We start from the raw sequence: 27,120 nt of genomic DNA, 5'->3' as shown, positions 1-27,120 counted from the left end.
AGAAGACACAGGCTCTTGTTGCCCCCACGTCACCTGCCCCCTCCCCGGCTGAAGGGCTACACGGATCTCTTCTCTAACGGCTCTGGGCACCCACATGCAGCGCACAGTTCAGGAACTCGCTGGGGCGGCTGCCGGGACGGGCTGCCTGGCGCCCGAGGAGTCCCCACCTGCAGGCAGCCCTCCTGGGCGAGTCTGCTGTGCTCTTGCTCTGACCAAGAGTCCCTGATGCGCAGCCAGAGACGTGAGAGAAGAGCACGCCTCAGGGTGGAACGGCTGACTCTTCCATTTGCCACCCTTTGCTCCCCGGCCTCCTGGGGTCCCACACCCCGGCCCGAGGGCAGAAAGGCTCCACTGAGGCAAACAAATGTTCTGTTCAGGTTCCAGGTGCCCGGGGCTCGGCCGACCGGGTGTCAGGGGGCAGGGATGGGCCGATGTGCCTCTCTGAGGACGGGTGGGGACCCAGATGGACAATGCCCAGGACCCCACATTGGCTGCCTTCCAGCAAAAATAACCAGAAGAAAAAGGAGGTGAAGCAATTAAACATACTTTCACAAACGCCTCTTTCTCACAAAACTGTATTTCTAGGAGTCGGCTTTGGTAAGGGCTCAATACCACAAGGGCCCCAAATGGGCAGCGTGGTGTGGGCACTGCCGGCCAGCCGGGCTCACTGATGCCAGGAGTCTGCACGACAGAAGAGGCAGCCCCTCCCCTTGTCCAGACCGCCCCCTGTCCAGACCGCCTCTGTGGGGCAGCGCTTTGGTGCCTGGGGTGCTGATAACGTGGACCCAGAAGCCACGGAGGGACCCCCTCCGAAGGAGCGACAGAAAAAGCACGAGAGATGCCGCCTGCCTGCAGCACGCCCCCCGCGGACTGTGGGAGCCGCCACACTCCAGACACAGCTCCGCTGCTCAAGGCTACGATAGGATTCCACTTCCTGCGCACCCCTGGCCGGCTGCCCTAGTGGTTTCGTGGGCGTGGAAGTTTTATTTTTCACTATAAATTGATAAATCTTTCATCAGATTTACTCATCAGTCTCTACTGGGTTTGGTCGTTGTGTGTCAGTGCCTGAACTACGTACCTGTGTCACACCATTTTTCCAGATCTGTAAAGTTGGTCACCACTGCCTCTTGGGCCCCCAAAGGCCCTGACTACCTTTTTGATCAATTAAGAAATCAATCTCCCTTGGGATGCCTGGGTGGCTCAGTCGGTTAAGCGTCCGACTCCGGCTCGGGTATTGATCTCACGGTCCGTGAGTTCGAGCCCCACGTCGGGCTCTGGGCTGACAGCTCGGAGCCTGGAGCCTGCTTCTGATTCTGTGTCTCCTCTCTCTGCCCCTCCCCTACTTGTACTCTCTCTCTCTCTCTCTCTCTCTCAAATAAACAGTAAAAAAAAATTTAAAAAAAGAACAAAAAGAATAAATCAATCTCCATCCCCCTCCACCTTCAATGATTATGCTGAATCCTACTAACGCTTGGATTTATGTGAGCCTACAGTTTACAGATCTGAAAGAAAACCATCCCTAGGAACTCCGAAGCTGGCATTCGGCTGGAATACAGGCGCACAAATGCCCACCGTGGACAGAGGGTCTATATCTCTAGGCACAGCTAACGTAAAAGAGAGAGCAAATTGCACCCGCCTCCCACAGCACCCGGGGAAGGGCCGGGAGGAAGAGGCCCGTCCGTGTCTACTGACGGCCGGCCATACGGCGCCGCCCCTTGAGGAAAGAGGGCCTGGCCTGTCCCTCCTGGCCCGCCCGGTCCATCGACTCCCACCCCGCCTGGCCCCCGCCAGCGCGGTCACCTGTCTGAAGAGCAGCTCCTGCTCGGTGGGCTGGCGCTGGCCCGGCTCTACCTCCCGCGGGGGCTCCGCCTCCTCGTCATCACTCTCGATGGGCTCCTGCTTCACTTGGACGCCGGCCAGCGCGTGTGCCTCCTTCTGCCCAGAGAGCCGGTCCAGGTAGGGCTCCTCCAGGAGGGCCTGGTGCTCACGAAGCTCCTCCTCCGTCTCCTCGGGATGGCTCTCGGGCTGCCGGGCCGGCTCGCTCTGTTTGGGGATAATCTATAAGGCAGAGGTAAGGGATGAGGGCGGCGGAGATGACGTGACAGCACGAGCTCTGTGCCTCAGAGCAAAGGGACGGACGACCTGGACGGATGCTGCCGGGCCTGAGCTGGAGCCGGCAGGCACCGCTTGTCGCCCAACACCCTGGGTGCCGGGCCGGCCGGGGAAGGAGAGCCCAGCACCTGGTGCGCATTTGTTAACAAGCACCCGTGTGCCAAGCGCAGAGACGCGGGGCATGAGAGTCACAGCGGTCAAGCCAGGCTCCTGGGGGACCGGCGCCGTGGCTCGGAGAAAATGTGACCGTCTGCAAAGCCCCTGACTATGCTGCTGTGGAGAACGCTCTGACTCGGTTTCCAGAAGGGGAGAGGTTTTCGAGGATGCCTAACACGTTATGGCCACCGCACGTTTGTACGCAAGTCCTCCCAGACCGCTTGCTTCACCACCCACACCACCACATTGTGGGCGTGACGAGGGTCGGACTGGGCGGACGCCTGTGTGTGAGTGTCAGTGTTCCGTGTGCTTGTCCCCAGGGCACAGCCCTCCCAAGCAGCTCCCCGAGGCCCACGTGCCCACAGCCCTCAGAGGGCACGGCTAGGGGGTGAAGCATGGACCCGCCTCTTATGGGGCGAGGGTCCCGGACTCCCTCTCTGGCTTTCTCCGCTTCCTTGGGAAGTGAGGGCATCTGAGCAGAGGCCTCCAGGCCCCTCCTGGGGAGTCAGGCCATCCTGGGCTTCACGAGAGACAGCCCAGCTCCGTGAAGGATTCCTGGAGGCTGGATCGAGCGGCCCCGTTGTCCCGGGGAGCTCTGGGCAGGGGCAGGAGCACAGGCACCTGAGGTGCCGCCAATCCCCTGGGGCGCAGGCCACACCCCCGAGGCGGCCTCGGCCTCTCAGGCCGCAGCGCGGAGGGAGTTGGGAGGCACGTGGCCACAGCCGCAGACTCCCGGTGATGCAGGGGGCTTGTGCGGTCAGTCTCCTTGGGCCAGAGGCCTGTGGCCGCCTTCGAAATGCAGCTCTGGGGTTGCTAGCCGGGCTGTGGGCGGGCGGCACAGCGGAGCCGACGTCGGGGGCGAGGCTCCCGCCAGCCAGCGCGCTGGCCGAACACTGTCGGCGACACGCAAACCAGCTGTGTCCTGCGACGCGCTTCGGACTCCAGGAGCCCCTTCCCCAGAGGGCATGAGAAGAAACGCACGTCTGTATTTGGAGCGGGGCCCTTGCTACAGCCAGACTACGGGTCGGGGGAAAAGCCAAACTGGTAGAGAGGCCAGGGCTGGAAGATGAGTGGGCGTGCCCCTGGTCAGACCGCCCGGACGGAGGACCCGGATGTCAGGGTCAGCGCCCAGAGCGCGGAGGTGAACAGGAAAGTCCGCGGCGAGGCACGCAGCCCGACCCACGGGATCACGGGGCTCAAGCCGCGACAGGAACAGCCTCCCCCAGCAAAGCCTCTGTCCTGCGGGGGCAACAGGTGCCCTGGAGCACCGTCCCCGCAGAGGGGGGAGAGCGCGTCCCGCCACCACATTCCCCACGTCACTACGCCCAGACCCGCCAGAGGGCGCACCCACACTCGCTGGCCTGCAGGGGGCGGCTGCCGCTTGCACAGCTCGAGGCTCCGCCACCCACCGGTGGCATGCGTTCTCCGGAAAGGCCCTTCACCTGGCGGACCTTCACCAGACACCACGGCACACGAGGTGCCGGGCTCTCACAAGTGACGCTACTACGGCCGCAGAGCACCGGTGACTGTGCCGACCTCGGGCCAAAACAGGTGAGCACAGCCGGCTCCCGGGTCCGTCTTTCCTGTTCTCAGGGGCTCCGCCGCCCAGCGGTTCGGTTCCCGTGGCCAGCGACCCTGGGAAGACCGGAGCAGCCGTGCGTGGCTGCTCTCCCTAAGGGGGGGGGGTGTCAGTGAAGTGAACGCACTCGGAGGCCGGGGTTGAACGAGCCGTAGATCACGCAGGAAACGGCCACGATCCCCAACGCAGCCTGAGCAGGGCTGCGGGATGGGAGGTCTCAGGGCTGCTGGGAGCTGGGCCCTCGTGCCCTCGGGCAAGGGGCCCCTTAGGAACAGCGTCTCCCAGACGAAAGGCAGAAATACTGGTGCCAGACGGCACGAGACAACGTCGTCGGCTCCCCGAGATCCCAGGAGAACGCTGTACAAACATTTCAATCACCCGTCGTTCACGCTCATAATCAATCATGGAATAGAGTCTAGGGAGATTACCCAGTTTCTCAATCATTCTTTTCAAGACTGTACCAGGAATGAATAGGTGTTTCCCGTCTTCCTAACACCTCCTACCCTATCAGTCAGACAGTGACACGATAAAATTAAGAAGCCACGGGTGGCACTGGGGAGACGAACGTGAAGTGGGGTTTACAGCTGGGAGCACAGACTGACAGCCTGTCTCGCCCACAGGAAGTAAGTAGGTGCCTTTCCTGTGCAGGGGAGGGCGTGCTGGCTGGCCCTGCGTGCTGGGGGGGGGGGGGGGGGGCAGCCCGTCTCCCACGGGGGCCTTAGCTCGGCCTGCACTGGGCATCTGGCCGTTCAGGGGCAGGGTGCCGGGGGACCGTGTCCCCACAACCCTGCAGCGGGGTCACACGGGCTGCATTCAGGCGGCTGGCGGCCGCCGTCTTCACGGGACGCTGACCGTTTCCGGTTTTGATGACCAGCACCGCCACACCGAACTTCCCTATTTCCTGCCCAAACCCCCCTCTGTGAGGGACTTTCGGGACCGTGCGAGGGTGCAGACCCCGCGAGCAGGGTGTCCCGGCGGGCAGGCCCACGCAGGTGCCGAGGGGCTCAGAAAGGCGGGTCCGCTTCGGGAAGAGGGGCGCCCAGGGAGCTCGGGGACACGGGGCCGCACGCGGATGCGATATGCACCCCCCCCCCCCCCCGCCGCGCCCGCAGACCCACCTTGCTCATGTGCAGCTGCTGCTGGAACTGCTGCTTGTGCTTCTCCAGAAACTGCTGGTGCTGCTGCTGGATGACCAGGTGCTGCAGGGCCGGCGCGTTCTGGGGCAGCGGGGCCGACTGCGTGCGCCCCAGCGGGCGGTGCTGCCGCAGCTTGTGCACGGACGGGGACACGCGGTCCGCTCCCACCAGCGCCTGCGCGTGCAGGGGCAGCGCGCCCAGGCCTGAAAGACACCGTCGGAAGGTGACGCGGGGGCCCCCCGTGCTCCACCCTGAAGCCCGGGGCGCAGGCCGCCGTGAGCCGCCGGCGTGGGCTTCAGTGAGCAGGGGCCACCGGGCGCAGGCGTTCCGAGTCACAGGTTCCGGAGCGGCCGGTCCGCCCAGCAGTGGCCCCACGACCCCTCGGCCGGGCCCGGGCCCTAGAACGACTGGTTGCGGTCCGAGCGGCATCGCGGGGCCGCCGGAGTGGCTTGCGCCACGCTGACCAGGGCTGCGGAGGTCCCGGTGGCCCGGCACGTTCTAGAAGACCACGGAGACGGCTCTTCCCCTAACCGACCCAGAAACCAAGCTGTGAGGGAAAAAACCCGTCCTGAGGGATCAAATCCTTTAAAGGTCTCTTCAAGCGGTGACTTTATTCACAAAGGGGGTGTTAACACTTGTCAAAATCCTGGCGCTTGTGGTCAGAATCTTCTACAAATTTCTGCAAAGGTGCTGCCTCCCCCCATGCCCACCAGCTGCTTCCCCTGCACCCGCACCTGGACTGAGTGTTCAAGATCTGGATGGATATGTGATCCTGTTTTAATGTGCATTTGAATCTCGTTTTAAAATGCACCCTGTGCAGGGCACACAGGATGCCAAACCTTTTTCCTTCTGTAAACTTTCCATCCACCTGTACCTTCTCTTTTGCAAATTGTGGGCTTAGGTAGTTGATCATCTTCCCGGGGTTCTTTGGGCAAAAGTCTAACAAACCTTCCCTGCTAATGGAAAACGGGCTGCCCCAGCGGCCCGAGCTGGACGCACACTAACCCACGAGGCTCAGGCTGAACCTGACACGGGTCATGGTCCCCTGCCTGAGGGGGAACAGCACGTACCTGACCTTAGCAGATGCCCGCCTCCCCAAAAGCACGGCCCCCGGAACTGCTCAAGTGGCCGGCCCCCCGACAGGCAGGCACACCTGCCCATCCCCCCCGGGGGGGTCCCTGAGACCCCTGGGGTCACTGCAGCCAGTTTCCCTTGTCCCTTCGTGGGCTGGAGATTTCAAAATCACAACCACAATTTTGTATGCAGAGAGAGCAGACGCCAAGAAAAGGTTCAACCCTCGCAAAGTTGTCCCTGATTAGCTTTTCAAGAAGTCAGCCAACTCCAGCCCCCTAAATTGCCATCGCCTTCTGTCCAGCTCACTGTTTTCTGGGAGAAGTTATGTTAAATTTCATTATCTGCCTGGCTGCTAAGTTAAAGTTAGTAACTCAAACGCTAGACTGATTCCCTCTCAAGTTTCTAGAAGAGCTAAAAAAAAACAAAAAAAAAAGAAACCAAAAAAAACCCCATCATCCGAAGAAGGTGTTTCAGTATTCACCCACTGTTGACAGAGGTGTCGTGAGGATGAAAATTCGGAAGCCAGCCATACGAAGCTGCATTTATGGGATCAAAGGTGACGTAGTCGCCAAGAGGGTCCCGCCTCGGAAAACATGAAGCTAAAACAGGGTTTCCCGAGCAGCTGCTTCTCAGGTTCCGCAGGACACTGGGACCGCAGGGCCGCTGTGGTCAGCTGGGCGGCCGCCCAGGTTCCGCACAGAAGCTTCTCTTGGCTCTGCGGAAGGAAAGCAGCTTCCAGGGCTGACAAAGGAGCAGGAACATGCATGAATGTGAGCCTTCACGTGGGGTGGACACTGCCCTGAGGACGCAGGCCACTATCCCCATGGGGACATGGGCAGACAGCGGGAGGACCCCGTTCTGGCCCGCCCCACCCTTACCCTCTCTGGGCCCACCCCACTCACCCCAAAATTCACAATGGGCCCCCCGGGACACAGAACTCCAGTGCTATCCCACTTGGGGACTGGTCGCATTGCAGAAAATGGACTCCTAACCTCTGAGTGGCAAACCCATTACTGGTCAGGTGGTTTCCAATTCAGAACCTAAAGTTGACCCCTCAGGTCATCAACAAGGGCTTTTGATGACAGACCCTTATTTGGTTTTTGGTATATACAACGTAAAAGACTTCTATGCATAAAAACACACCACGTGAAGATCCAATTCTGTCCTGGGTGACCCAGCTGCCTGCAGAGGCCCGCTGGGCCCAGATGGGCACCGTGCAGGGACAGAGTCTGACTTGTGCCGCCCGGCGGACACTGCTCTGGCAGGGAGGACCGGGCTGCCGGGGGCCTCCTTCCCTGAGCACCTGGCGGGCCGGGAGACGCTTCGCTCTTCCCGCCCACAGGGCTGGCGCAAGTCTGTCGGGGCTCCAGGACACGGATGACACCCGCCTGCCCCTCATGTCGGTCCTGAGAGAGGGACCGGGGTGGGGGTGGCGCGACCGGAAGCCCACGCAGGACCGCACAATGGTGACCGCACAACGGTGATCACGTGGGAATCCCTGGCATTCACTTGGCCATCCAGGTTGGCGAGTTTGCAAACAAAGGCACCACGTCCACATGCCCCAGCCAGCGTGGGGGTCAAGAGGGAAACAGGCGAAGAGTCAGGCTGTCCTGGCGCTCCGGACCCAGATCTGAGGTGCTGGCCTTGGTGCTGCGGGGCTCGGGTGAAGTAGGCGAATTCACACTGGTGAGTACGGCCTGCGCCCTTAGAAATCCGTATGGGGCATCCCACTGCCCCATGCGCCAGGGTGGGACTCTTTAAGGCCCTCCAAGTGACAGCCGGACAAGGCTAAGTTCTCGCCAGGGGCATGCCAGGCTGCACGTCGGCACAGCCTGAGCGCTGCAAGAAAATCCCCGCACAGCAGGGGCCGGCCTGGACCAGTCGGCTTCGCTGGAGCTCTGGGGGCCTGGCCAGGGTTGGGAATCACGGGCCAGGCCCAGGCGCGGCAGCCCCACGCGCCTCCTGGGAGAGGTCAGGTACCAAGGGGAGCGTGCCATCACTGCTGCGGAAGCCAGCCGCCGTCCCCGTGCTCAGAAGCGCAGCCACGGGCAGACGGCCAGTTCCGCCAGCCCGCGGGGGGCAGCCCCAGCGAGTGACCCGAAGGCCAGAATGACCCCACATCCGCCAGGTGCAACACCTGCTCCCTCCACCTGTCCTTCTCCCGAGACCCTCACCTAAGGCCTCAGCAATGATGCCACTTCTCCAGGAAGCCTTCCCTACGCCCTCCCTGCCGCACGGCTGAGCGTCCAGACCGACTGCGGAGGACCAGCCCAGGGGAGATGCTGGGCTGAAAGCTGTGCCTTCCGGCCACACAGCAGGAGGCCTGGACAACACACGTGTCCTTCTCGCCTCGAGATGACAGTTCCATTCCCACCCGCTGCCTCGGGGGGTCGCTCAGAGACCCAACCTCTGGGAGCATATGAGGGCGCGTCACTCTTCTCAGGAGAAGATTCGGCTGGACAACTCCTGGGGCAGTGGGGAGCAAGGTGAGTGCCACACGGAGGTGGGACATCCCACGGACCCGCCCGGGGAGGGACACGGCCCTGGCGCCCGTCCCCCCTCCCCCCTCTGCATCTGCGGCCTCTGTTCCCAGTGTTCGTGAGACATAGCTATTCTGGCTCAGCCGTTCTGTCCATGTGTCCATCTGCCCGCGAGCACTCACGGAAAAGCAGGGCTGCTGGCAGGTGAACCTGGGGACTGTCCCTGATCCTGCTCAGACACAAGCCACCTCAGAAACCCCGAGTGTCCCACGCTTTGCCCCCAGAGACGTTTACCGTGGGCCTGCAGCGCACCGGCCCCGTACAGGGGCCGGGAGGGCGGGACGATGCCGCGGATGTGCAGACCGTCCTCCGGGAGGGAAGGTGAGCAGGAGGGGAGCGAAACCGAAGCGAAGCTCAGCAGAGCACACGGGAGGGGGAAGGGCCACGTCCGGCGGGGGCAGGGCCCAGGTCAGGACCAGGCCTCAGGACAGCCGGCTTGGAAAGGGCGGCCCCCTCTGGCGAAGAGGGAGCCACACCCCTGTGCGCCACACCAGAAGGAGAGGGCTCGCTCCTGTGCCCGCTGGCAGCCAGGCCGTCACGGCCGGCCGGCACCACCTGACAGGCCACACTCACGTGCCCCGACAGCCACCAGCCACACGGGCACCCACCATGTCCCACATGGGACTGAGAAACCAGACGGGTACTTTGCTTCTGGGTCTCAACGACCACTTTAAACATCAGGGGCCACACGCAGCCAGTGCTCCGGCTCAGGAAGGCAGTGCTCTGGGCGGAGAGGGCTTCTCAGGCCCTGAGGGGCAGGAAACCCGGGCAGGGGTGGAGCTTGGAGGGTGATCCCAGAGACCAGAATCAGGGCCAAGTTCACGGGGAGGGGCTTGGGAGGGGCCACGAGAACTGGGAAGGACCGACTGTGCAGCCTGGGGGAGAGGAGGGAGGCTGCCAATTAAAAGCCATAAAACCAAAAGTAACCACCACGACCACACAACTAACACCTGAAGGGGGCTCACCAGTGTCAGGCCCATCCTGCACTGACACACACCTCACTTAACCCCGAAGAAACTCAGCCAGGCAGACACTCGTGTTACCCCTGTTTCACACATGGGGATACTGAGGCACGGCACGAGGGAAGACTTCCCAGGTCACTGAGCTGGGATGAAACGGAGACGAGACAGCCTGTGCTCTGGGCCACGGCCCTGCCTCCAGCACCTGCGGCCGGTGTCCGGGGGCCGGGAGGGGCCTGCAGGTTCGGGGGCGGGGAGGGCAGTGCTAACAGGTGCTGGACCAGAAGTCGTGCCCCAGCCAGTCTCACTGCCACAGGCAAGCCGTCGGCAGCTGCTGTCACAGAAAGGGCCACTGGATCACACACGAAGGGCAGAAGCAGCAACGTGGCCAATCACGAAGGAGTCAAGTTCAGCAAGTTTATCAGAGAGGTGAGATTTACCTAAGACTGTCATTTAAGTCCTGTGGGAAAAGGCTACTCCCCACAGTCAGTAGAGTGGCCGACTCTTGATCCCAGGTTCAAACCCACCCTGGGCATGGGGCCTACTTAAAAACAAAAAAGGTTACTCCACAGGAAGCTCAGGGATGTGCCCGAAAAATGCTCTTTAACGGTGGGTGATGAGCAGACGCTCGGGGGGACCGGGGGTCACAAGGAGGGTCAGCTGTAGGTTTACATAAATGATACAGGACAGAAACTCAGGCATCCTTCACTGCTCTTGACCCCGGGCCCTGACTCTGGGTGTCACACAGACTCAGATGCGATTTCAGACGGAACCCTTGAGCCCCGGTGCTCATGACCCATCATCTGAAAGGCGGGGAGATGCCCGGTGACGCTTCTGCTCCCCCTCAACTCTGAAGAGGGCGGTGACCCCGAATTCAACCACTGGGGGGCCCAGACAGAAAGACAGACACACACACCCACAGATGGAAGCCCGCCATCCACACAGACACACACAGAGGGCAAGATGCGGCCCCTCACACCCAGAGCGGCCCCATGGCTCTTCAGGACCAAGTGCTGGAGAGAGACCGGTGGGCACAAGAGACATTCACCTGCCCGCGGCCCGCATGGCCACAGGTCGGGACCCTGACCCGCTCGCACCTGCACTTCCCACCAAAGCGTCAAGGAGGTCGTGTTAGATCACAACCGCAAACAAATCAGCAGACCTCCAGGGAGCTGAGCGTGAGGCCAGGTGCTGCAGACGAACAGGTACTTCCCTGTTCCGCAGCAGACCCCACACCTTCGTCCCTCCCAAAGGAACAGTTGCCGTGCAAACCTCCGGCCACATTTCCTGACTTATTCCTAAGTGTGAGCGTCCCTTACGCGGGGCACACGACAGACATTTCCACCACGAATGGGAACTGACGATCTACCAGAGTCGTCTCCCCTCATCTTGACCCAGATAAAAAAGCAGACGGCAGAAGCCGTCTCTCTGGAGAAGCTTCCAGAAGGTCTAAGCGACACCTGCTTTTACTCTGTCTACCTAGTTTTGTAAGTGAGACTCAGTTTATCGACTCCCACGCCTGAACACGGGAGAGGCCGTGGCTAGAAATTCGGGGGTGCAGACGGGCCTCCCCGCTGGGCCCCGAGCCGACCGTGCTCACCTGTGACGAGGGGCGTCTGCGCAGGCGGCTGCTCCAGTAAGACCATGTGCTGTAGCAGCGGGTTGTGTGAAGCCCCACCGTCCCGCTCCAGGGGCGCCGTGCTCAGGTAGGGGGTGAGGTGCGTGCCGGGAAAGAGGGAGATCCGCTGCTGGAGGGCGGGGAGAGTGAGCCTGTCGGCCTCCTGCGGACCTGCCGTCCCCTGGAGAGGTACAACCGTGACGCCCGGGGCCGAGGGCCCGTGACAGCCCCCCGCCCCCGCTGGCCACGCAGACCTGCCGACGCCTACTCACAGCGGAAGGGCCAGTGGCGGGCAGTCCCAGCGTGATGTTGGGCAAGGACGGTGACGTGTAGAGGGGGAGCGGGGCCACGGAACCTTCTCGAGTCACGAGCCTGTGGGCCAAGCTGGTCTGCAGACAGAACACATGACGCCGTCACACAGCCTGCCAGCGACAAGCGTGGGCCACAGACACCACGAGAAACGACAGCTGAGAGCGCCTCAGGGCAGGCCACGCGGAGTCCTGAGACGCTACAGTACAGAAACACAGTGACAGGTTACAGCACAGAGGTGGCACAGAATTTCAAAGCAGGTCACAAGCCCCGAAACATGGATTCACAATCCATGACGCTCTCGTTTTTATTCACATTGTTTAATCATCGTAGACTATCAGGAAAATCTAAGATAACGTGTTATAAAATACGTTTTTGGTTGGGAATGTCATTTTAAATATAACATCAGAGGCAGAAACCAGAGAAGATATTGCTTAAAAAAAAAATCCCCTTTGGGCGTCTGGGTGGCTCAGTCGGTTGAGCATCCGACTCTTGATTTCAGCTCAGGTCATGGTCGCACGGTTGTGAGATCGAGCCCCACGTCGTGCTCCATGCTGAGCCTGCTGAAGATTCTCTCTCTCTCTCTCTCTCTCTCTCTCTCTCCCTTTCTCCGCCCCTCTCCCCTAAAAAAAATCCCCTCCCAGAAAAGGCAAATAATAAATAATGGTCACGGCAATATGGGCAACATGTAGGACAGAGAAAGGTAACTATGTAAAGAGCTCACAGATCAAATAATAATTAGCAAAAGTGCTCGTCAAAGGCAAATGACAAAGAACCAGTATTACGGGAGAACTCCTGAAAAAATTACTCAAAACCATCAGTAATCAAAACACATGTTTAAATACCTATCAAGTTGGCAAAGATTTTTAAAACTGAGAATACTCTCTTGGCCCCGAGGAACAGAAACACGCTGCTGGGCGGGTTTATCAAGCGGTGCACTCTTTCTGCAGGAAAACTGGGCAATCCGTGTCAAAAGCCTTAAAAATTTATCTAACTTTTCATCCTAAAACTCCACTCTTCGGGTGGCTCTTACGAAACGGTGCCGGGCAAAACCAGAGACGGTCCCAGGAATGTCGTGGCCGTGGTGCCCACGGCAGGGAAGGGCAGCGTGTCCGTGTCCCGGGTGTAGCAAATGAACCACACTTATGCACCGGGTCCTTGGGAGGCCGGGAAAAATCTGGATTGGTTGGAGTCCCACCGATGATGTGTTGTTAGGCTGGAAAAACAAGGTACAGGATGGTCTGCTCGTTCAAAAGCAGACAGTGAGGGCTGGAAGGACAGACAGAAAAGGGGGAGTGGGAGCATTCTCTGAGGATCTGAATTACCGTGCTATTTAACATCTGTTTGCTTCTAGAAAGAACATTCTTCCCTCCAAAGGATGCTGTTTTGTTTGCCGCAACGCCCCCTGTGGAGTAGGTACTTGGTCAGTGTGCCGAACCACGGAGCAGACAGACAGAAGGAACAAAGGACTTGGCCACCAGGCCGGCTAGTGGGAGGCGGCAGACGGAGTCTGTGTAACGAAAAACTCACTGGAGTGATGGACGTGTGACCAGTCTCCTCTTAGCTCCTCTCACAGTGGGGCACGTAACTAACGACGAGAAACGTCCGGGTGCCTTAAAACGTCACATCCGAGGGGAAAATTATGCGCTGAAAGCTATCATCAAGTGGCCGTACATGGGGGTGCACCGGGTGCCGGCCCAGGGAGGAAACAGCCTCCTCATCTGCTGGGGGTTGGGGGGGTGGGGAGGGGCCGCCTGCGGCTTGCCTCGGAGACGCTGGGTGTGGTCCCAGACACCACAGCACCAGTCCGTGAGCTCACTGGTCTCCCCGTGCGCGTGAAAGTTGTGTTCACGAGACACTTTAGTGTGCCAGGTGTGTTAACAGCTTCATGTCTACAGGAATGGACAGACTTGAGTTAAAACATTTTATTGCTAAACAACGCTAACCATCATCTGAGCTCTCGGTGAGTCAGAATCCTCTTGCTGGAGGAAGATCTTGCCTCGATGTTCACGGCTGCTTGGTGGTTGTGACCGTTTCCTAAATTAGTCAACAGCGAGGCTGGTCTGGTACATCAAGTGACTCCTCCTTTCGTGGACGGTTTCTCTGTGGCACGTGATGCCGTTTGACGCCACTTTACGCACAGTAGGAATCTTTCGACACCGGAGTCCGTCCCCTCAAACACGGCCACGGCTCTGTCGGCTCAGCGTGTGCATCTTCCAGGTCCTTTGTGGTCACGTCAACAGTCTTCACGGCATCGTCACCAGCGGCAGATTCCGCCTCAAGAAACCACTTCCCCAAGAAGCAACTCCTCCTCCGTTCAAGATTTCCCCCAAGACCGCGGCCACACACTCGCTCCCATCATCAGGCTCCGCTTGTGATTCTGGTTCTCCTGCTGTTTCCACCCCGTCGGCAGCGACTTCCTCCACGGAAGGCTGGTGTCTTCGGTTCGTAAGAAAGGGCAACACCTGTGATGCGCGATAAAGAGACGTGTGCCTGTACCGCCTCACGGCGTGTGTGCAAATATCCGTAACTCGCAGGATCCCCGAGGTGCTGTTTAACGCGGTCGTATTTCAGCGTCCTTTGGAAACACACACACCTTACGGTCTGTTTGGACGCCATGAGCGCAAACCAGGAAGGAAAGCGTTTTTCGCGCAGGGGCGCCTGGTGTATCTTGTCCTGGAGAGACCACAGGGCTACAAAGTATTCGCTCACCGTGACCCTACTCAGTCACGAGCTAACGACCACCATGGAAAGCACCTTCCCCAGACAGAAAAACTGTTGGTCCCAAGTAGAAGAAATACCAACACGCTGTGCCGAGGAGAACATGATGGAGACGGCCAAGGAAAGCACGCGCCACCGGGCTGTAATCACCCAGGGACGAAACGAGCAAACGTCCTAATGTCTGCAAAGTTATAATTTCCTCTTTATAATCACTCTTTTTTTTTTTTTTTTTTTTTACCTAATTTATTTTTAGAAATAACACAGCCTTCTGAGAATTGCTCGGAGGCTGACTGCCCGCGTGCGCGACGCTGGCGGTCTCTGTCCGCGGGGCGAAAGGCTCATCAGCTCCCACGCGCTCCGCACAAAATCGGGGCCTGGTCTCACGCCCCGCTTCACGCCGGGCCTTCTGGGCTGGAGGGAGCTGCCTTTCCAGGCCCGGGGCGCCTGCTTCCGCCGTGTGTAGGCCGCGGACCTTGTCCCGGCCCGGGGCCCCTGGCAGAACAGCAGTGAAAGGAGGCGCTCCGGCGAGGACCCACGTCGCCCTGCGCCCGAGGGGGTGCAGCCAGAGGGGGCGTCACGAGGCCTGCGAGTTCTCAGGAGAGGTCAGCTTCTAACAGCACCCGAAACCCCCAGAGGTCCCCCAGGCGGACCTGACCGTCAGAGGCCACCCCTGCCCGCCAGAGGACGGTAAACGGGATGGCCCCTTCCTATCGGTGAGTCTGCGGCAGCTCAATTCACATGAACACGGGACTTGTACCTCAGCAGGGGCAGGGGGAGACCCGGGGGGGAGCGGAGGAGCCAGCGCCACCCTTCGTTCTGCCGCGTGTTTGTGCGCACGGGTGTCTACAACAGGGGGTGGAAAGGCTCCGCCCTGGCGCCCACGCACCCCGACTAAGATCTGTCAACCCTGCGGAAGGGGAGGACTCGCTGCTAAATATCTAGGGGGAAAGTTAAGGGACTACGTGTACTCAACCGTACCCTCCTGTAGGTCAGCAGGAACTCAAAAAGAACTCAGAAGACCTCCCACCCAGCGGGGCCGTCTGCGGCATGAAGCAGACGGCACTTCGGGCTCCGTTCACCGTGAACTCCGCGGCGAGGCGGCTCCCCACGCAGGGCGCCCCCAGCCCGTGGCCTTGCTCGATAGCGTGAAGTTCCCCTGCTCTTCCCGGGCACCGGCCAGAGCCTGCCTCTCCCAGGCCGCACAGCCTGCTGTGTGGAGGCGGGCTGCTGGCCGGCCCTCTGGCCCTCTGGCCCCTGGGCCTGGTGCAGGGCTGGCCCGAGGTAGGAGCTCCAGGGACACTTGTGCAATAAGCAGCTGGGGCAAAGAGAACGAGGTAGAAAAAGAAAGCACGGAAGGAAGGTCCTGGAAACCACTGCCCGGAAAGTCACCCAGGTCTGGTCAAGGGCACAACGGACAGCCAGCCCCGAGCCCCTTGTCTCCCCTGGAGCACCCGTCCTCTCTGCCAAGTGCTTCCAGAACCCTCTCTGTGCCCACGCCCCTCTCCACCTCTGGCACAGCTGGGGGCGGGGGCCTGACCGTGTGTCTCAGGCTGGTGGTTAGTTACCCAGGCGCCTCTGAAACGCCAGCTCTGGGGTTCCTAACCACCTGCCCGTGCTACTCTGCTCCCCCACGACACACGGATGTGTGTTTGTTGGCTGACGTTTTAACCTGTGTATTTCTAAAGCAACAATAAACACCTTGATTCTCTTCCAACAACGGTTCTCGGCCACCGTGCAGAGCCCCAGGGGCACACAGCAGCGAGGCATCTAGGACCCCGTGGGCCCACGCGTCTGTGTTCTGAATCGGCCGGATGAAACGTGCTCCAAAGGAGGCCAGGAGGAAAGGCTGGGTTCGAAGCTGCTCTCCCATCTGGACACGGGGCTCACATTTGCAGGAGAAGCAGTGGTCAGTGGCAGGAAAGAAGGATGAGGTCCCAACGGTGCCCCGTCCAGGGTGCCTCCCGACCTCAACCGTCTAGGCCGAAGGGCACCCGCAAACCTCGGTCACCTCAAGGAAACCAACTGTCTGAATGTGCCAGGCCGGCACAGGGAACAGAAAGGAACGGAAAGCCCTCACTGACCTCGGCGGGGATGCTCGCGACGGCGGGCGCGATCCCATTCTCGGTGCTGACATTCCCGGAGCTGTTGTTGGGCGAGCTGGGCGCGGAGCCCGGGGCGCTGCTGCAGGCCGAGTCTGTGGGGCGGAGAGACATCCGTGAGCCACGCTCTGCGCAGAGGCTCTGGGCGAGGCCGTGGCAGGTGCCCACCCAGGCCTGGGTGCCCGCCGAGGGCCTCCGGGGGACTTCTGCTTCCCACCTGCTGACTGGCACAAGTCACATCATGAAAGAGCCTGACCGCGGTCCCCGAACAGGGGCTGTGAGGCTAATTCCCTATTTTCAGTTTTGCTACTGACTTCCTGGCGAGCTCTGCACACGTACGGCTCTGTGGAGGCCCCGCCTGAGCCTTTTAAGCTGTGCACGTTACCGACTTTATTCCTCTTGAATCTCGAGATGATCCTCTACACCAAAAAGATAAGCCCTTAAACGCTCAGCAATAACCCGACAACAGAAGACCGGGAACCACAGAGGCCAAGGAACTCTGAATAGGGAGAGGTCAGATTTCCCGTGCTCGCTAGCAAAGCCACGGGCCGCCGGGCTCCTTTGGAACGAAAGCCTCTCGCTTTTCCTGGGCAACATCAGACGCCCAGGGCAGGTGCCGCCAGTGGTTGCTGTGACTGGTCGGTGTTCCCTGGCATCGCACGCTAGTTTATCCCGCAAGTAACTTTAAAGGTACGGGTGGATCCGCCCTGCTAATTGGGCCCAGGCCTCACGGTGACTTGCCCGAGACTGAGGAACGTGCTCACCCTGCCCCCTTCTCACCACCACCGGAGCCGCCGTGCCACCGGTGTCTGTGGGAGCGTCTCTTTAGCTCTCTCTGCGTTCTTGTGTTGTGGGCATCGTAACAATGGCCTCACCACGGACTGTGACCTCTGTGGCCCCTGGCCCTCTCGACCGACCGGCTGTCGGCCCGGCGACACCTGCTCGGGCTCGCCGCGGCAGCCTGGCCCCAGTCAGGCCTCCCAGACAGTGACGTGAGCCCAGACCGGGTCCCTGCTGCCCCCACACCAAATCCAGGGCTTACTTCTTCACTGGGGGTCACGGCTCCTTATACGTCACGGGACTGGGAGCCGCTGAGAAAGGCCCGGGGGGAGGAACTGCTACACTTTGTGCACAAGACAGAGCCGCCTCCTCCTGGCCGCCTGGCCCTCGGGGGCGGTCCCCGGGGCCCCGCCTTGGACGCCATCCCTGCTGCTTCTGTCCCAGACTACACGCCGGCTTCCACTGACTTCCTGCAAACGTGTGTCCCCTGCGGGGCCACCAGATAGACCCTCTCGCGCCAGCGGGTGAGAAACTGGGGCAATAAAGATACACGTCCGGCTCTTCAACCGGTTCCCACTCAACTACGCGGATTACTGTTCGCTCCGCTTGCGGGAAAGCGGTGTAAGAAACGGACACAGGTGTGTGACCGTGTTATTCGCATCAGCACAAGCGGGGGCACCGCGTGGCATGGGCCGGGCACACAGAAGACAGACCGCAAGGAAACACGCCCCACAGTGAGCAGCAGCGGCTCCGCCTAGATCTCTGCTCCTGCCGCACTCGAGGCTTTAACCACCGGGGAGAAGCAGCCCGGGCCCCGCCCGGCCCCGCCCCCACCTGGGCCCCCAGCACCCCTCCCCCCCAACACACACACCGGTGGGCCTCCTCCTGCACCGCCATGCGCCCCCGCGGCAGAACCCGCACCACCTTCCTTGAACTCCTTATTCTGCCTTCTGGAGGGCCAGCTCTACCCCGGCTGCCTGGGGTCTGTGGGGCCCAGAAGCCCATCCCCTCTCGTCTCTCTGCCAGCTGCACTTATCCGCCCAGCGCCCCCCGGCCTTGCCCGCCCCGGACTCCTCTGCGGTAGCACAACCCGGGACCCGTCGGCTGGGGCGGGCACGGTCTGGCCTCTCAAGTGGGATCCTGAGCTCCGTGGAGGCGAGGACCCGTGCCCCCACTTTTACGTGTAACCTGGTGCGGACTCACGGTAGCCTGAAACCGTCACGGGCTGACCACGTGAACACGAGAGCCGGCGCTCAGGGAGAAGCCTGCCCACGGCCCCGCCTCACCAAGTCCGGGGCCAGAAATAACCGCACGGGCTCCTCCGTCCATCAGGGCGGCCGGCCCACGCCAGGCACCCGTCAGAGGAAACACAGCTGCACTCACAGCCTCGAAGGGGGTCCCCCAGCTGGGGAGACTCCGGGACTCTGAGTGACAACGCTCTTCTCCTCAGACCAGGCCCGTCTGTCCTCGACGGACCCAGCACAGAACCCTGCGCCGAAACACGAAGAGCTTCCGCTTTTCCCACAAACGCTCGGAGGCAGGAGCTTACGTCGGGGGAGTCTTCCTGGCTAACGGGCCCTGGAGCGCAGCGGGACAGGGCAGGAGGGCCCCACAAAGCTCTCACCTTAACTCAGAGGCGCTGGAGCTCCGACCCATGTGCGCGGCACTAGCCGCTTCCACACGGGGAACAGCCCCGGGGAGCCCCCCTCCTCCGGCCCTGAGAACCTACCACTGACAGGCCGCTACCTAGAGCCTTGCCTCTCAAAGGAGGCCCTGTGCTCGCCGCAAACACGGCTCCCGCCCGCCTCGCCCCCAAGCCACTTCTGAGCAGTGCCTCTCTCGGGGTGCTGATTTCGGGCACGTGGATGGGCGCCCGCAGGAAGCGGGAGCACACACTCCGGGCTGGGGTGTGCCCTTGCAGCGGGGCGCAGCCTCAGGGTGGGGCCCACCCTCGTGAAGTGGGATGCACCTGGGGCCGGGGTGGGCCCTCTGGAAGCGAGGTGCATCCTTGCAGTGGGGGGCGCGGCCCGGAAGAGGGGAGCAGCACCCGCAGGAAGGAGGGCGCCCCTCAGGCCCCGGGCTCTGCCGGGGGCGTACTTCTGCGTGTCCACCGCTAGGTGGGGGCCGAGAGCAACGCTCACCAGGAAAGTGGAAACTAGCGGTCACCCTCCTCTCTCTCCCTCCCACCCGTGGGACCCCTGCCCCGTGGCCCAGACACCGTGATGGGCAGCTCACAACCGTGTGATTCACCACGGACGGGGCAGGATCGGGGAACCTCAACTCAAAACTCCTGAAAACACCCGGTGCGACGTCAGACAGGGCTGCCCTGACCGTACCTGGGCCGGTGGACGCCACTTTCCGTGGCTGAGGCCCGGAGCAGACAAGGGGCGCGGGGGCGTGCTTAGAGACCCCTGACAGGGCACTGGCTGTGGCTCTCGGACAGCTGGCGCCCCGGGGACAAGGTGCCGTGCAGAGACGCAGGGCCTCGGAGGAGGTCTCGGAAAGGCTCGCAGCAGCAGAGCCTCGCGGAGAAGGCGGTGGCCGGGCTTCCACGACTCACGGGACGTACCTGTGACATCCAATGGACGCTTCTTTAGAGCGGTAACCACGGGCCCATCTTTTCTGCGTAGCAGCGGGCTGCTCCGTCTTTCGGCCACCTTCTGCTTTAGCCTGGACCGCAATTTCAAATTGGGTTCAGAGGCTGCACAAAAAGGAGACGTCGTTATAGTCAGACACTCACGACGGGGACCAAGTTTATCTCACTGGCAGCTAAGAAAACCATGCACATCAGGTCAATATCCACTCGACCCTGCTGTGTTGTTGCAGGGCAGAGCGAAGGCAGCGTTCCTGAGGCCTACGCAGCATCTTTTCAGTCCCACAAGATGCACAAAGGCCATCGGACGCCTTCGGCTCCGTTTCTTCGGACAGGGTTACCTATCTGTGCTGGTCGTTTCGGGGCGTCGGCCCACAAATGTTGTTATGGCTTCTATGGTCTCCACTTCCTCATTCACCTGCGTGTCAGAAATTCCTCCCACGTCTAACCACCTGGAAACAAGCTGCTTGCTGGGGCTCCCGGCGACCTCTGCCAGTGGCCGCCATGGGGTCCTAAGGCCAACCAGTCCTCCACACCTGCGTGTAGGTGAATGAGCCCATCTCCCTCAGAGTCCATCTGAACGGGGGACACAGGTGTTTCGGCTTGGTCTGGTTTGTTAACGGCCCTGTGCTGTGCAGACCTGCAAATCTGAGCCCACAGTGGTTCCCAAGCCTCTGCACCCGGAGCCCAGACCTCCCCACGTACCCATCGAGCTGCACCTCTGGGGAAGTGGGGGGCACCCCAGTGCGAGCTGCCTGGGCAGTGCCTTACTGCACCCAGAGGTGCCCCGTCCGGACGCCTGGGCAGGAATCTCCAACTCCACGAGGCCACCAGCTTTCAGGGCCAGGACAGGGGTAAGAGTACCACTGGGAGACGTTGGCGTTCTGGGGTTTTACTTGACTGCTTTCAAGTTCCTACGACTTGTGCGTTTGCAAATTAGCTCGTTTTTACCTTTTTGTTTGTTTGTTTTTAATCAGCACCCCTGCTGTTTTTAATCTTTCTGGAACAGGAAGTTCACTGCTCTCCAGAGTGCCACGCAATGCAATCGAATTTCCCTCTGGAATCAGAACTAAGACGACTGGGTTTTAAGAAGCAGGCCACACGTGCATCTCAGGGGCACCATGACTCCGACCCTTGGGGAGCGTGGAGGGCGGGGCAGTGGCCTGGGGACCCCACTCCCCGAAGGAGGCCGGGTCTGTGGGCCCTGGAGGGCGGAGGGCACGGCCGGGCACCTGAGTGCAGCCTCCCGGAGGAATCGAAGGTGTGTTTGAAGAAGCTGCCAGAATGCTCCCGATGGCCCCCCTGCTCTGGAGGGTGTGAGGCAGGGACGGGGCCCTTTCCCCTTTGCGGTATCTGGGCTTAGAGCGGGTGCCCGTCCACTTGTAGGACTTCCGCGGCCAAGAAAAGTGGGAGGGGTTCACCTTCTCCACAGGCGGGAGGATCCACAGTCATTGCTTTCACACTTGTTTTGCTGGCACTGCAGACTCATGTGTTTCACTCACTTCTGGGTTTGCGCTGAGTTTCTCAGCCTTATTTAACGTGAGAAAAAGGCCACAACCCCATGTGGCTAACAGGCAAGAAAACAGCAGCTCTTCTCATGCCACCAAGGTCTTTGCTAGAAGGACACCAACGGTCCTTTCAACAACCTTCTGTCCGAGGAGGGGTCGGCAGCTGCCCTCGAGACTGCAGGACAGCGTGGCCCTCGGCGGGGAGCGCCTGGGGACATGGGGTGCAGGGGTGGGGGCGGCAGGGTCACCATGCTCCCGACACCTGGTCGAGCGACGGCACCGGCCGGGACCATCCTCCCCGAGGACCCCAGGTTCCCTGTGACCTGCAGCCTGTGCCGGGCAGGCCCCAAGCCCATTCCCACCGCACGTGGCTGCTGGCCCCCCCTGTCCGGACCGTGGGACGGCTGCACTCCCCTCACGGTGGCCCCTGAAAGGGTTCTGATCATCTGTCTCTTTGCTGGTCTCCCCCTTTCCCGTGCTTGAACATGAAAGTCAGGCCGGTCTGAAGGACTTGCCCCGCCTCCTGGGAGCTCAGCAAACTCCCCCCACCCGCCCCTCCGCGGGCCCCCATCTCATGTGCGGTGCCCAGTGCAGAACGGATACGAGGGACACTGTGTTCAAGACGTCAAGCGTCTCATTTAAGATGAAAGCAGGGCATTAAACTGAGCAGGGTGTGCCCCGCCCCGCAGCCCAGTTTAAGGCACCAGAAGGGCTCCACACACCGGTCTGGGCCCTTCCCTGTCCCTCTGGGGCACCCGGGACCGCCTCCCCATGGAACCCCCAGGTGCAGGACCAGGGGCTGAGCAGCAGGCTGGGGACCAGGCGGGAAGGGAGGCAGTCACCTTGCAGTGTAGGTTCCGGGCCGGCTTCCCCCCCCGCGCCGCCCCCCCACGCCTGCCCCGGGACCTTGGCTGGGCTGCGAAGGGCTCTGAGGTGCAGCAAAGGCCCTCCTGCCCTTCCTTTGCTCTGGAGAAGGCACGTTCTCCGGCAGCCGCGGGTCCAGTCATTGTGCGAGCTCGAACGAATCGTGCGGACCCCACAGAGGAGACACGGTGACCCCCACTCCAGCCATTCCTAAGCATATTTCCTGAGATTTGCCGAAAGCGTGTAACCCAGGCCGCTCTGCACGGCAGGCCATCGGCGAGACAGCGGACCCTGGAGACCGCACCCGCCACGTGCAGGGTTGCGCGGCCCCCACAGGCCCCAACGAGCCGCTCCTGCCGGCCCCTGAGGTCTTCAGGACGCATGCCAGCTCCCAACGGGGCCGGGTGGAGTAAGGATACGCCTGGATGTGTTCCTTCGAACAGAGCCGCAGCAGACCGAGAGCCAGAGCCTGAGGGAGGTGTTTGGGAGCCGTGGGTCACAGCCATGGTGCTGGCGAAACAGAGGGCGCTGACCGGATCCACGGACACGGTGCCTGCTCTGCCAGGGGCACGTGGGGAGCCGGGAGGTTTCTCCTCAAAGGCGATCAGGTAAATGACAGGTTAAGTCAAAGTAAGCTATCCTCATCTTGCCTTAAAGTTCGACCCCCTCCCCAGCACGCGCCCCTCCTTGGGCAGGAAGTGCCTTCGGCCGAGACGCAGAGTGCTCTTGACAAACCCTAACCCACACCCAGTTTATGAACGTCGTGCTCTCCCTGAGGGTCGGTCACAGCGTAAACCGCTTTCAGGGTGGGAACATTTTACTGTTTAACAGCCAGGTGGGCACAGGGGCCGTAGGTGCCCGTGGCGCGTGCACAGAGGAGGGTCCTTCTGGAAGCAGTCACTGGTGTGTGGGCCTGCCCCCACGCCCAGCAAGGAGAGCAGGGCCTGAGCCACCGAGGATGCCCACGACGCCGTCTCGGCCGGGCACGCGGACGGAGCGTGTGCCTCCAGGTGCCCCTTCCCGAGACCCAGGACAAGGCACGGGACAGAAGTGCAAGTGTGGGAAGAAGACATCTGGAGAAAAAGGTGAGAAATTTGGAAAACGGGAGCGCAAAGGTCCGACATTGGATTGACAAAGAGCCAAGACAGGGCAGAGCGGGGAAGGTCGCTAACAAGGTGACTGAAGGGACACTGTGCTCCATCTGAAGAAGGCCTGCTGCCCAGGAGGCCTCACAGCGGCCCTCGCCAGGCAGGCCCTGCAGGGTTCTGGAGCTCCGGGCATCAGGGGTGGGCCTCGTCAGCGGTGCTGGATTCCCCAACGGTCACTCGGACGCAAGACGAAGACGCGAAAGTCCTGCAGGAAAGTGGCTTCTGCACCCGACCACGTCATCGGTCAGATGTGAGCCAGTGGGGACACCCGCCAGCATGCCAGGACTCATGTTCGCATCCGGCGCAAGCTCCTGTGCCCGTGCGAGGTGAAGGAGGGGCCGCGCAGGAGCCCCTGGGGTCCTGGGAAAGGGGCGGAGCCTCCCCAGGGGGGTGGGGGGCCGGGAGCATGTCCCCCCGGCCCCAGGGGGGCCTTTGGACCGCCTGCTATGCAGGGGCTCCTCCATGTGGATTAATAACAGGCACACAGAAAACGAAGCAACTTGAGGAAAAACAGGAGTTGTGCAAATAAAGAAATGCAGGCAGGGCCACTTCATGTTGGTGTATACTTTCTGTCAGTCACCTGTCACAGGGCAGGGAGGGGCACGTGTTCCTGTCCTGAGCCTAGTGGGGCTCTCTGATTGACGTGCATTTATCTACTTTGAAAACAACAAAGAAAAAACCCCCAAAATATAACTGGAATATAACTTTTGTAGCACACGTATCCGACGTAGGATTGATATTAACATATCAAGAGTCCCTACAAAGTCCCAAGAAAACACCCAAAGGAAAATGGATGAGAGATCGGCCATTGGACTTCCATCCACTGAACACCTAGGAACCCTGCCCGTTGTCTAGTGTGGTTCTAGACGTTGTGCCCAAGGGACAGACAAGAAAGCCCCGGCCTGGCCAGCAGGCACTCTGAGCTCTGCACAGCTCACTGGCTACATGACACGGCCACCCAGGGCCCCACTGCAAGTAGCTCACATTCTACTAGGAAGGATGGAAAATGAGCACAAAGATGCTCCAGCTTTACTAGCCGGGACGGAACCACTCCTGGAAACGTTGAAGGAAGCAGGGTGCACTCATCCGTCACGTGGGCCAGGACGGACACGGTAGCGCCTGCTTGACGAAATGGGGACAAACGGGCGGCAATGTGGTCTGACCTGCCCCGTCGCTCAGAGCGCGCAGCCCTTCAGGCGGGCAGCCCCATCCTTAGGGACCCATCCCGCAGAGACACCAGCACAAGCGAGCAAAGGTACCCACGTTTGTTGGCCAAGTTACGCTACAAAAGAGTTACAGTTTATACCCACACGTGAGAATAGCATAGAAACAGGTATCGATCTTTCTATCCCCAAATGGAATGGTGTGAACAACACATACTGCCTGAAAGATAAAATCACAGGACAAAATGCAAAGCAAGCGCTTTTCTTAACAAAAAGACGGGCCTGCGTGTTCATGGCGCACACAGACAACACTGCCACACGCGGGGACAGAAGGTCTCTGGACAGACAGGTACCAAGCTGATAGCAGCAGCCGCCTCTGGGAAGTGAGCTTCAGGATGTGTGTGTAATGTGTGTTTTAATCTGTTACAGGCACACATTCTGTGATCTTTTAATAAAGAAAGGAAGCACCGCACGCTGCTTGAAGGTGTCGTGTCCCCCAGATGATTTCTGTTGGCCACCGGGAGCAGTGTGGATGTACCACCGAATGGTGGGACGTGGCTCTCGGAGAGACTGGTCCGAGATCCCAGCTGGTGCTCTGCATATCGCAGGGCCAAGGGTGATGGTCGTCAAGGTCGAAAGGCTGGAGCACAGAACACGTGAGCCAACTTCCTTACCCAGAAGCTGCCTGGCATTTAACCACACCCACCCTCTCTCTCCTTTGGAAGCACAATAAAGCCTTTTGAAGAGCTCTCTGAACACACTCACACCTGGTTTTTAAAGAGCACACAGCCCCTGAGTGCCGAGGGAGGCTGCCCACCTGGCAGCTGGTGCTCGGTGGGGCCAGCACTGCCCAGGCCGCGGTGGCCTCCCACACCCTGCTCGGAGACCGCTCGGAGAGGGCGGAGGCCAGCGGCCCCAGCCCCGAGCAGGAGCTCGAGGGCCCTTTATCACAGGCGACTGGCCGTAGCGCGTGGGCATCGTCCCCTCCTGTCCCTGCTACCGACCCGCACAGGGGTTTCTGCGAAGCGGCTCAGAACAAGGTACCGACGGCACGCGGTGCGGGAAGCAGCCTCTTCCCAAACCGCAGAGCCGAGCGTCGTGTATGAAACGCGCCCATTCTGTGTCCTGGTAACTTCAGCCTACTCCTCACACGGACACGGAACCAAATGCCACGAACGTCATTCGGTTCGCCAGGACACGGGAAAATTCGCTGGCTTGTTGGTAGGTTTCATGGCTGCGGAGGGCACAGAGAACCCACCTGGCTCTGCACAGGCCACGGAAGGCTCTGGCAGATCTCTGTAAGGCGGCGGGGACATGCTGGGCTGCAGGCTCGGAACGGGACCCTGGTGCCCAGAGGCCAGCACGACCGTGTCAGAAGGGGCCTGAATCCATCTGCCTTGTGTTTGGGGTACAAGCCTTGCCCGTCACGTGCCTGGGCCCCCTCCCTGGCCCGGCCCCTGTGCTGAGGGGGGCCTGCTCCCCGCCCACCACAGCAGCTCCGAGCCCAGCACCCCGGATGCACGGGGCAGATGCTCACCGAGTCACCGCCCTGCAGAAATCGGGGGCAGAGCGGATGTCGCCCTGGTGCAGGCACAGGGCGCTGCTGGTCAAGCACAGGAAATTGAGTCTGGATCCCAACTCACTGCGGTGTGACTGGGCAAGGCAATCAGCCTCAGAATCCGCCCCCAGGGGTCACCGCCAGCCTTGGGGAGCCGCTCGAGGACACGCAGGCTCTCCACAGACAGGGACTGCATCCCCTGGGTGTCAGGGCACCTCAGGAGGCCCCAGGGGAGCACCAAGTGACTGGGTGCGGTCCTGGGGCGATGCACCATGACCCTCAGGATGCTCATGTGACAGCAGCACAGGCTGTGTGAGGACGGACACTGCCTGGGCGGGCGGGGGAGGGGAGCCGGTGCTGGGCCCACCTCGCCCCCTGCTGGGTGGGTGACCCAGGGGAACTGTGCACTCCTGCCCGGGGCTGGACCCACCAGGCGCCACCTTCTTCCCTCTGCTCTGGAGAGGAGACCCACCCGTTATGACCCAGCCTCTGGGAAGTGAGTAAGGAAGCTGGATCTGAAGCCAGGCCACGGCCCCCAAGCCAGGGCGAAGTCACCCCCTGAACGCGCAGGGGCGTGGGTGAGTCGGTGCGCTCAAAGTCTCATTTTTGTAGTCTTTCCTCTTACCGACTCTTACAGAAACGCAGCTATAAATTATTTAGAATTACTGACATCGAGTGTTGGAAAGACACTTTTAGAATGATACAGGACGCCTAACTACACTCTATTCCCTTAAGTGGCTTAAATGTTTCCACTGAAATCTTTATATTATTAATATTATTAATGTGCTGGTGACGCCTTTTTAAAAAATGGATCCCGCAATCAAATCTTAATTAAGTTCTTCTGGAACGCCGCGTGCTCAGCGGCACCTCCCCAACTGTGAGCAGGACAGTCTTCGTTTCTCAGCGGAACAGGACCTGGGGCGGGGGGTGGGGGGGTTGCTGTGGCACAAGGTCCGAGCAAGCAGGTGTTAGAGGCCCTGTTTCCAGACCCCAGAGAAGCCCAAGGCAGCACGGGAGCCAGCAGGCACAAACACTGGAGGTCACGGGGCCTGTGAGGCAAAGGTCGCGGGACACGCAGCTCTGGGGAACGGCAGCGGGTCAGCAGTGGAGTTCACCGTCCCGCCTCCAGAGTCTTCCGGGACCCTGGCTATAAGAGGTCACCGCCGGGTTCTGTGTCCTGTGACAGGGGCCCGTCTCCGGGTG

At 60.8% G+C, this 27,120-nt stretch overlaps 1 protein-coding gene across 5 annotated transcripts in view; it reads right to left on the bottom strand.

The window, feature by feature from the left end:
• The window catches only part of HDAC4 (histone deacetylase 4), a 250,122-nt gene that overhangs the window by 52,672 nt on the left and 170,330 nt on the right, over positions 1-27,120 (bottom strand). For all 5 annotated transcript variants that reach the window (XM_049614549.1, XM_049614550.1, XM_049614551.1 and 2 more), the window contains exons 7-12: positions 19,653-19,784; positions 16,286-16,398; positions 11,447-11,563; positions 11,157-11,355; positions 4,966-5,186; positions 1,801-2,058 (exon numbers count right to left, since the gene is read on the bottom strand). In XM_049614549.1, the coding sequence (XP_049470506.1) occupies positions 1,801-2,058; positions 4,966-5,186; positions 11,157-11,355; positions 11,447-11,563; positions 16,286-16,398; positions 19,653-19,784 (1,040 nt within the window). The remainder of the gene's footprint in view (positions 1-1,800; positions 2,059-4,965; positions 5,187-11,156; positions 11,356-11,446; positions 11,564-16,285; positions 16,399-19,652; positions 19,785-27,120) is intronic.

The sequence above is a fragment of the Panthera uncia genome (genome assembly GCF_023721935.1).
Source record: "Panthera uncia isolate 11264 chromosome C1 unlocalized genomic scaffold, Puncia_PCG_1.0 HiC_scaffold_3, whole genome shotgun sequence".
Taxonomy (NCBI): domain Eukaryota; kingdom Metazoa; phylum Chordata; class Mammalia; order Carnivora; family Felidae; genus Panthera; species Panthera uncia.
The sequence above is the reverse complement of the archived record's forward strand: the minus strand, read 5'-3'. Positions and strand labels throughout refer to the sequence as shown.